The 11,168-nt window shown below is 38.3% G+C and overlaps 1 protein-coding gene across 1 annotated transcript in view; it reads left to right on the top strand.

The window, feature by feature from the left end:
- The window catches only part of LOC103084041 (conserved oligomeric Golgi complex subunit 5), a gene marked incomplete at its 3' end in the record, with an annotated part of 235,716 nt that extends 228,171 nt beyond the window's left edge, over positions 1–7,545 (top strand). Inside the window, exons 13-14 of the mRNA XM_007455380.1 lie at positions 4,854–5,015; positions 7,446–7,545. Of these exons, the coding sequence (XP_007455442.1) occupies positions 4,854–5,015; positions 7,446–7,545 (262 nt within the window). The remainder of the gene's footprint in view (positions 1–4,853; positions 5,016–7,445) is intronic.
- Between the last annotated feature and the right edge of the window lie 3,623 nt (positions 7,546–11,168).

The raw sequence follows: 11,168 nt of genomic DNA, 5'->3' as shown, positions 1-11,168 counted from the left end.
AGAGAAGCTGTTTTGTTTATCCAGACAAGAAATGATAATGGCTTGAAGTAGGGTGAGTGGGTGAGATGGTGAGAACTGGTCAGATTGATTCGAGATATAGCTTAGAGGGCAAGCCAGTAGAACTTGCTGGTAGATCGCATTTGAGAGGAAAAGAAGAATCAAGGATACGTGTGGACAAGTTGGGAGAAGCCTAATGATTCGAAGACACTGTTTCATCGAGTAGTGGGTTTTTGTTTGTGGGGTTTTTTTTGTTTTTTGTTTTTGGCCATGCCACACGGCTTGTGGGATTTTAGTTCCCTGACCAGGGATCAAACCCAGGCCCTCCACGTTGAGACCATGGAGTCCTGACCACTGTACTGCCAGGGAATTCCCCATCAAGTAGTGTTAAGGTTTTTCTTTTGAAACTGTTGAATCAAAGATGCAAATTGAGTTGTTACAGAGTTGTTGAAAAGGTAGTTGAATGTGAATCAGGGCTAGAAATAGATATTTGAGACTCATCACTATGCAGATCTTTAAAAATCATGGGACTGGAGGAGATTCCATAGGGAAGATATATATAAAGAGAAAAGGGAACTTTGGCCCAAGATATGCACTCCAAAATTTACAGATTGTGCAGAGGAGTGGCAGCCTGCAAGACTAAGAGGAAAAAAAGTGGTGAGAAAGGAGGAAAACTGAAAGTTATGTGGAACCCCAAAGAATGAGTTCATTTCAGTCAGAGGAGGAATGGTTAACTGTGTCACATGCTGTTGAAAAGCTGAAGAAGCTTAGGACTGAGAAGTGACCTCTAGATATAGCAAAATAAGGTTGTTCAGGGCCTGGATGTGGAATGGTGGATACAAAAGCATTATTAGAATTGATGAAAGACAGAATGGGAGGAGATTGACTTCTGGGATGACAGCCGTCCCCACTCTGCTGACCCATCCCACAGTGAATCTGGTGAAAACTATTAAAAACCAAACAATTTAAAATGTCTGGAAATGGTTTTAAAAGCAAACAGCAAATGAAAAATCATCGACTCAAGAAAGTCTATGAAAATTCGGTAGAAAGAATTCCATAAGAGCCTGTGATATTAGGACCAAGACTGTTGTTCCTCCCTCCCTCTTCCCAGCTCAGCAAGGCATAGGCTCCACTCAGGACTGTGACAGCCAAGAACAAAGGGCTCCCTCCCCCGCCACTCCTAACTGGAGGGCTTTCTTCCTAAGAAGAGCAGAACCGCAGCATTTCTCATCCTGCCCTCAGCTGCCAGTTAGCCTCAGACAGATGAGATCAATAGGTGGGTGCTTCCTTATTGTGAACAACACCCATCTGTTATGTATATGTTATCACAATAAAAACAAAGCATATTAAGCAAATTTTTAAAAATTTAAAAATGTTCACACACAAATTTGTAATGAATGTTTATAGCAGCATTCATAATCACCAAAAGATAGAAACACCCAAAATGTCCATCAGCAGACAGATGGGTAACCACATGTGATATATCCACACATGAATGAAGGAATGAAGAACTGACACATGTTACAACATGACTGAACCTTGAAAAAATTATGCTAAGTGAAAAAAGCCAGATATAAAACCCATATGCTGTATGATCCTATTCCTATGAAAGTTAAGAATAGGGAAATCTATAGAGATATTAAGCATATTAGTGGTTGCTTAGGGCTGGGGGTGGGGTGAGTGGGGGTAAAAGATTAAAGCTAAAGGCTATGAGGTTTCTTTTGAAGGTGATAAAAATGTTCTGGGATTGAGCATGGTGATGGTTGCACATACCTGTGAATATACTGAAAGCCATTGAATTATACACTTTAAATGGTTGAATTGAATGTAAATTAAATCTTGATAAAGCATTTTTTAAAAAAGAGAGAATGGGAAAGAAGGAGGTAGGTAATTCTTCTGAGAGGTTTTGATATGAATAAAGGAATAAAGCTACTTTTTCTTTGGGATAAGAGGAAAATCGCTGAGGGTAGGTGAAGTTACAAAGGAAAAAATAAGCTAGTAAGATCATTGCCACTGGTTTTGGTCTTAGTGTAAAGTTGAGGCAGATGGTCAGCTGTGGAGAGTGAAGGGCTGCAGAAGTAGAATTTTAATACCTGGAGCTTCAGGTCTCTTGAAATTAAGAGGTTTGCATAAACATTTAATAGAAACAATTTACTTTTTCTCTGCAATACGTGGAATGCTTAGCAGCAGATACAGAGACCATCTAACTGAGATTTTCTTCGTAAGAGCTTTGAAAGGAAGGTAAATTAGAAAAATCAAGATGCTAATGAGAGCACCTTGAAACGGTGGAGGATGAGCATAGGGTTCTGTAGCGCTGATCACTGTAAAGTCAAAGAGCAAGTTCTTTTGAGTAAAATCTAGCACTTTTATTGATATACAAAGCCCAGCATGATTTGTTCCATCTGTTTTCTCTTAGACCTCATCTTGTACTGTTCTCCTGTCACTTAAGTGCTCTGCTTCTCTAACTTTTTGTCAAACGCAGCCAGGTCTAAGTCCCTTCTCAGGGCCTTTGTGCTTGTTCTCTTCCTATAGAAAGCACCTACCCTGGAAATCTATATAACTTGCTCCCTCTTTTCCCTCACATCTTCTCAGGAAGCTTCCCCTTGCCTCACCCTATGTAAAATTGGATTAAAAACAAAAACGGTCTGTGGCTTCCTTACTTCTTTTTTGTCTTAGAATTTTTTACTCTCCATTGTATTCCGTCCGTAGTTAACTCATTTAAAAATTTTATTTCTTTTTTTGGTGTGTTTCTCAGAAGTCTTTTTTTTTATTAGTTTTTATTGCAGTAGAGTTGATTTACAATATTGTGTTCTCAGAAGTCTCTTTAAGGGGACAGGGAATTTTTTTAACTGACTTCATAGCTACATTTCCCACATCTAGGAAGTACCTGGCAAATTGTAGACATTTAAGAGAATTTGTAGGTGGGAAGGAGCTGGCGGCAAGTGGGGGCGTGGAAAGTTGTCTTTGAGCTTGGAGACATCAGAGGTAGAGCAGTTCAAAACGATGACTCAAACATGGAAGCTCCATAGTAAAGCTAAAATGAAAGTAGACTTCTATTACAGGACAGGTTTTAGAAAAGTTGTTTGTTTTGACATTGTAATCACCAAAGGGTCCTCCCCCCCCCCCCCCCCCCCCAGATTCTTCAGGTTTTCCAAAACTAACAGGGTGGAGTAAGGTAGGGAGCAGGGGAGGCAGGCAGACGCTGGAGCAGGGCTGGGGGAGGCTGTGCTCTGCCCCCACCTGTGGCCTGCCCCCACCTGTGGCCGGCCCCCTGCCAGGTCGTCCTCCTGCTCGTCCTCCATCTCTGTGTCAGCAGGCTGCTCTCCTGCAACGACCGCAGCCTTGGTCGTGCTCTCCTCTTCAGCCAGCCTCTCAAACATGTTGGCATAGAGCTGCTTCTCCCGTGCGAGCTGCTTGAGGATTGGCTGCTGGCAGATAGCCAGCTGGGCCTTGGCAGCTCTGGTGTTGGAGTAGAGCTGCAGGACCTTCTGGAAGGATCCTTGGAGAACAAGGAGAATGTTAGTACTTATAATTTAGTGCTGAAATTCCTGCAGAAGAGAGAAGAGGCTTCTTAAGGTCAGTAAATGACCGGAGCAAAAATAGGGAAGACATTTAAATAGCTGGCGTGGACTTCAGTAGGGGATTGCCTCAGACACATTTAGACACTAGTTCTTCCCTGTTCCCATTGTGGTCTTTCTCTCATCATCTTTTATGGAAGTTATTATAGTTCACACTTTACCTGCACATTTCCTCACTGGACGGTAAAGCAAATTTTCATCTCTATCCTCCCAGCACTCAGTGAGGGCTGGCACATAGTATTCTCAGGAACTATGTGTTGAGTGAAATACTTATTGAATGAGAAAGTGTTAAGATAAGTATGGAATTGTGATGTAGGAGCCAAGAGTGTTCTGACCTCTAGGTCTTGTCAGTTGACCAGCAAAGGTGGAAAAGGAGAAAGCTAAGTTTCCTATACCTGAAGGAGTAGGTCAGATGTTTTCAAGATGAACATTTAGGATGAAGGGGGATTTGTTTTTGTTTGTTTGTTTAAGATAATGGAAAGGCCAGTAGAAGGATCATAAACAGGGGTGATGTGAGAAGATACAGAGTTAATTATATGGTTATAGGTATTTGGTAGTAATTGTCAGAGGTAAAAATATAAGATCCAATAGTTGGACAAGTAAATGAAAATCAGCAGAAATAACTGAAGACATAGGAGGACTGAGGAGGAAAGAAGTGTTTAGTAGGCTAAATTTTAGTCTGTGAAGAATGTTGTAAAACATATTAACTTAGAACTACAATTAGGAGTATTTGGATGATTGTGGGACTTGCACAAGCACTTTTTATTTTGTCCTCATTCTTGTTAGTATCAGTTTTGGCATCAGAAGGCTGATAAAAACATACACCTATATACTTCCCTCTTAGGCACTGAGCTTATGAGAGGGCAGCTGTTGTGTGTGAAAAGGGTTGAGCTGGTGGGAGCAGGTCTCTGCAGACTTGCCTCTCTTGTATGCTCTATAGAAACATGCTAAGTGAAGGCATGGCCCCATTAGAATTAATAAGATTTTACAGTGTTACTCTTTTAGTTTCAAGCGACAAACTTACTACAGTAGGTACTGGTGCATATTATATAACATTTATGCCCAGGAATTATGCATAAATTAAAATGTTTAGTTCTTAATAAGCATTTAATTATGTAAATATATTTATACATTTTTAAACAAAATTTTTTCTTTTCTTCATATAGAGTTACATTTTATATAGCAGATATGTTTTTAAGAAAGGCATTTACAACCTGATACACTAGCACTTAGTTTTGTATAATTTAAGTTCATTTTTAATAAACTTTGTTCCCACAGTCCAGGAAAGGCTTTGAAAGACTCACTACAACCCTATGAGGCTGCTTATCTATCAAAATCCTTATCTCGACTCTTTGATCCGATCAACTTGGTTTTTCCCCCTGGCGGTCGTAATCCTCCTTCTGCCGATGAACTTGAAGGTATCATTAAAACTATAGCAAGGTATGTATTTTCATATAGTGGCATGCTGTAAAATGCCTGCCACATTTGTTAGTGATGTATAACGGCAGTACATCTTTGATTTGTCTCAAATCATTCAAAGAATTAGTCTGGAAATTAAATCAAGAGTTTTGCATTGGGCTTCCCTGGTGGCGCAGTGGTTGGGGGTCCTCCTGCCGATGCGGGGGACGCGGGTTCGTGCCGCGGTCTGGGAGGATCCCACATGCTGCGGAGCGGCTGGGCTCGTGAGCCATGGCCGCTGAGCCTGCGCGGCCAGAGCCTGTGCTCTGCAACAGGAGAGGCCACAACAGTGAGAGGCCCGCGTACCGCAAAAAAAAAAAAGAGTTTTGCATTGAGTGAGTGCACATGTAGTAAGTATCAATACTTGAGATTCCAATTAATAAAACCATTTAAATACAGTCTAAAAATAGTCAATTATCATTATTCTGTATCTTGTGAAGGATACAAAGTAAAACAACCTATTTCTTTATGCCATAGTAAATTTCTAATATTACGTAGGAAAGTTAATATAAATATATATATATATATATATATATATAAATAATTTTACAAATTGAGAAGCTAAAGCATGGAGATCAACTTTTTTTTCTCTTAAATCCAGAGAAAAAAACCAGTTAATGAAACTGGTCATTAACCAGACAGTCTTAGAGCACTTTTTCCTAATGCTGAATTTAGGATGGAAAATGAAACAGTGCAATCAGTCAGTCTTGGAGGCAACCAGTGAAATCTATAAAAAAAAATCACCACATTGTTTATTGGGATTAGGTTTATATGTTGCTCTTTACTTTGTTGATGAACTGTGTTGCTAATAATTAAAGTCTGTTTTACTTCATGGCGCACAAGGATTATAATCCTGATTAGTCTACTTGTGTTTGCTATTTTAAGCTTTCTAAGTGAATGTGACAGCTTTTAAAACTCTCAAATGGGAAGATATCCTAGCAGAGGATATGGTTGTGCAACCTGAATGGTTGCGGACAATGTATTATACTGTTGCTTTTAGACATTTTATGGACCCCCCAGGTTAATCTGCAGTTGAGACTATCTCAGTTCCTGTCATAATAACAAGTTGTCATAACAGTAGGTCTATACATTTATAGGTGAACATTTTGAGGAATAAAATTAGTAGTTAGGCAATATGGAACCAAGGTATAAAAGTTTAGATTCTTTTAGATGACAAATTTGAAGATGGTGATTCTGAGGCATGTGAGAGTACGACTAAAAAGCTACAGGTATAATATGCGTATCTATCTAAATACAGCATCGAAATTGCCCAGCATCTTGATCCTAAATCTTTCACAGTTATCTTGACTTTCCAGAGTCCTGACTGAAGACGGTTATACCCTAATGTCTCCGTTATTTGTTTCATATGGTAGTGACAAAACTGGTCATGGATTGAACTTTATCTCTTTACCTGTTTATGGACATGTTAAAGAGGTATCTCTCCCATTCCCCGGTGCAGTTTGACAATGCTGTGATCAACTGTAAGGTGGGACTTATGCCGTTGTTTAATGCCATTGTTTAACAGAATGTGAAAGTTAACTTTAATAAAGTTATGTCTCACTGGTATATGAAAGGGCATTTTTGTCACACATAGTAAGCACTAATGTTGTTTTAAAGTCCTTCGCTTTCTTCATAAAGGCAACCTGGTAAGTGCCAAGATTTATTCGGATACTTGAGAGACAATAATTACTTTTCTTGCTTTTCTACTTGTATATGCATTTTCATGCAATTTTTAACTCTTAATTAAAAATTAACTTTAAAAAAGTTAACTTTCCATGGTCTTTGTAAATACTTTTTTTTTGCAATTACCTCATATGTCCCAATTAATCCAATGTTAAATTGAAAATAAGCATGACAAAGAAATACTTTAAGAATCCAAATTTTTAAAATTTCAAGTTAAATCCTTGTATGCTTTTGATATATTTAAAAAGCTATTCTATCAAAATAGCATGAATTGGCATAATTTCTACAGAAACTGAGTATCTTTATGTATCATGTAATTTATATTTTTAGCCTTTGTCCTTCCAAGGTCACCATTTCCATTCAAGAGCTGTCATTTCCTTGTAGATGTCTGTGACATGCAGTGTCTCTAATTGCACTTATCAGTATTAACAAGAGTGCTACTTGAAAAATCTGCACACAATTTACTCTCTTAATCACAGCCTGAACTCACACATGACATGCTTTTATTAATGAGAAACTGGTCATTAACCAGACAGTCTTAGAGCACTTTTTCCTAATGCTGAATTTAGGAGGGAAAATGAAACAGTGCAATCAGTCAGTCTTGGAGGCAACCAGTGAAATCTATTAAAAAAAGTCACATTGTTTATTGGGATTAGGTTTATATGTTGCTCTTTACTTTGTTGATGAACTGTGTTGCTAATAATTAAAGTCTGTTTTTGTTTTCTCCAGTGAACTAAATGTAGCTGCTGTTGATGCAGACCTCACATTAGCTGTGTCAAAAAACGTGGCAAAGACCATCCAGTTGTATGGTGTAAAATCAGAGCAGCTGGTAAGTGATAATCCCTTCTGTAAACTTTCATGATTTTGTTTAAAATTACTAATTATACAGTACTTGACTAACTATAAATATTGAATTGATGGAATATTAATTTACTGGAAAATTTTATAGTGAATTTTTGAAACTTTCTTATGAATTTAAACCAGAAAAAAATGTTACCTCTTAAAAATTGGCCCTCCTACCACTGCTACACTTAAAAAATGCAGGCAGCTTTTATAAGACTTTTTAAAAATGCATGTGCCACTTTATGGGCTAAATTATGTATATTTTTAAGTGTAATTATTTCAGATTGATCAAATTTCCTGTCATGAGACCACTCACCCCAGATATCATTCATGTGCTGTTACCTAGTGTCAAATTGACTTGAACCATTAGAAAATGATTGGAGGAAGTGAAGTGCTTAAAACTGTAAAAGAAAAATGTTGATTTACTTTTCTAAAGGTTCGAACCCTAGACTGTGGAAGTTTAGCTCCAAAATTACTCTTTTTGAAACAGCTGTTTGCATGTATTTAAAATAATAACTGCATGCCTGAATCATAATTTTAATTCTCTACATTAATGTTTTAAAATTAAACATACATATTTAACTAGTAGATATGTATCCTAACTGAAATCCAAGAAGTAAGGCTTTAGTACATCTTTAACTGTCATTGATGGACTAATTTTAGAGAATGTGCCCAAATGTGGTATCTCTACTGTCATTATAGGGATAGCCAACTGTGTTTTTTTGTTGTTGTTTGGCTTCCCTGACTGCTCCAATTGAAACATTGTAAAATGAAGTACAGTTGACCCTTGAACAACTTGGGGGTTGGGGTACCTACCCTCCCTGCAGTCAAAAATCCATGTATAATTGATAGTCAGCTCTCCGTATTCGTAGTTTCTCCTTGTCATCCCTTCCGTGTCAGTGTATTCAGCCAATTGCGGATCATGTAGTACTGTAGTATTTGCTACTGAAAAAAATCGGCATGTAAGTGGACCCTCCCAGTTCAAACCCATGTGTTCAAGGGTCAGTTGTAATCTGGATTTACCTATATCCTAGTAGTTGTAGTTGGTTCCAGAATAATTTTTAGAGTAGGTTGGTAACAAATTGAACTTAAGGAATTTGCATAAAATGATCCTTGGTGCTAACAGTCATTTCATGAGACATCCTGCTTTCAGTTCCAATGGATGGCTCCATTGTGTTTGCATATTAATATGGTGCAATTTTCTACTCAATTATTCTTGCAGCCTTGACAAATAAATTAGAAGCATCTTTTTTTTTTTAACTTTGTTTATTGAAAACTGGCCCTACAGACACCATGGAAGCTCTTTGTAGATAATTAGATGCCTAATTTTTCTCTCAAACTATTTTTAATAGAAGCTTCATTATGATACTTATTACTTTTAAAAACATGGTTTATTGCTATAAATGAAATTTGGTATTATATCCAGTAGAGTTCAGCGTAATTACTGGAAGTGTCAGGAAAAAAATATCCTTGTGAGATGGTCCCACCTGAAAACAACATTATAAAGAAGAGCCAGCATATGTATGGAAAATATATCACTCTTCTGTGTCAGGCGGGGGCAGTGGTAAATGTAACATGTGACTTCAGTTAAGGCAGTGGTGGCAAAAGGCTTTAACAAAACTAAAATATATCAAAAACATTGGATTGAATTGATGCTGCTGGTCAAATAGTCTGTGACCCTAAATTACTCAGGCCTACCATCCTACAATGCTAAAGGGTAACAGAAAGTCACGGACTTAAAATTTTTTTTTTTTTTAGATAGTAAACATAGTCTATTTTTGCTTCTTTCCAGTAGAATGCATTTGATCACATTATTTGTTTTTACACAGCAGGTTCTTATTAGTCATCCATTTTATACACATCACTGTATACATGTTAATCCCAGTCGCCCGATTCATCACACCACCACCACCACCCCTCGGCCACTTTGCCCCTTTGGTGTCCATACATTTGTTCTCTACAACTGTGTCTCAATTTCTGCCCTGCAAACCAGTTCATCTGTACCATTTTTCTAGGTTCCACATATATGTATTAATATACAATATTTGTTCTTCTCTTTCTGACTTATTTCACTCTGTATGACAGTCTCTAGATCCATTCACGTCTCAACAAATGACCCAATTTCATTCCTTTTTATGGCTGGGTAATATTCCATTGTATATATGTACCACACCTTCTTTATCAATTCTTCTGTTGATTGGCATTTAGTTTACTTCCATGACCTGGCTGTTGTACATACTGCTGCAATGAACATTGGGATGCATGAGTCTTATTACTTTTTTGGGGCGGGGTACGCGTGCCTCTCACTGTTGTGGCCTCTCCCGTTGTGGAGCACAGGCTCTGGACGCACAGGCTCAGCGGCCATGGCTCACGGGCCTAGCCGCTCCACGGCATGTGGGATCTTCCTGGACCGGGACACGAACCCGTGTCCCCTGCATCGGCAGACAGACTCTCAACCACTGCACCACCAGGGAAGCCCGCATGAGTCTTTTTGAATTGTGGTTTTCTCTGGGTATATGCCTAGTAGTGGGATTGCTGGATCATATGGTAATTCTATTTTCAGTTTTTTAAGGAACCTCCATACTGTTCTCCGTAGTGGCTGTATCAGTTTACATGCCCACCAACAGTGCAAGAGGGTTCCCTTTTCTCCACACCCTCTCCAGTATTTTTTGTTTGTAGATTTTCTGATGATGCCCATTCTAACTGGTGTGAGGTGATACCTCTTTGTAGTTTTGATTTGCATTTCTCTAATAATTACTGATGTTGAGCAGCTTTTCATGTGCTTCTTGGCCATCTGTATGTCTTCTTTGGAGAAAGGTCTGTTTAGGTCTTCTGCCCATTTTTGGATTGGGTCCTTTTTTTTTAATATCAAGCGAAATGAGCTGTTTATATATTTTGGAGATAAATCAATTGTCCGTTGATTCGTTTGCAAATATTTTCACCCATTCTGAGGGTTGTCTTTTCATCTTGTTTATGGTTTCCTTTGCTGTGCAAAAGCTTTTAAGTTTCATTAGGTCCCATTTGTTTATTTTTGTTTTTATTTCCATTACTGTAGGAGGTGGGTCAAAAAAGATCTTGCTGTGCTTTATGTCAAAGAGTGTTCTTCCTATGTTTTCCTCTAAGAGTTTTATAGTGTCTGGTCGTACATTTAGGTCTCTAATACATTTTGAGTTTATTTTTGTATATGGTGTTAGGGAGTGTTCTAATTTCATTCTTTTACATGTAGCTGTCCAGTTTTCCCAGCACCACTTGTTGAAGAGACTGTCTTTTCTCCATTGTATATTCTTGCCTCCTTTGTCATAGATTAGTTGACCATAGGTGCGTGGGTTTACCTCTGGGCTTTCTATCTTGTTCCATTGATCTATGTTTCTGTTTTTGGGCCAGTACCATATTGTCTTCATTACTGTAGCTTTGTAGTGTAGTCTGAAGTCAGGGAGTCTGATTCCTCCAGCTCCGTTCTTTTCCCTCAAGACTGCTTTGGCTACTCGGGGTCTTTGTGTCTCCATACAAATTTTAAGATTTTTTTGTTCTACTTCCAGAAAAAAATGCCACTGGTAATTTGATAGGGATTGCATTGAATCTGTAGATTGCTTTGGGTAGTATAGTCAT

Source organism: Lipotes vexillifer, unplaced genomic scaffold (assembly GCF_000442215.2).
Source record: "Lipotes vexillifer unplaced genomic scaffold, Lipotes_vexillifer_v1.1 scaffold1578, whole genome shotgun sequence".
NCBI lineage: Eukaryota > Metazoa > Chordata > Mammalia > Artiodactyla > Lipotidae > Lipotes > Lipotes vexillifer.
The sequence above is the reverse complement of the archived record's forward strand: the minus strand, read 5'-3'. Positions and strand labels throughout refer to the sequence as shown.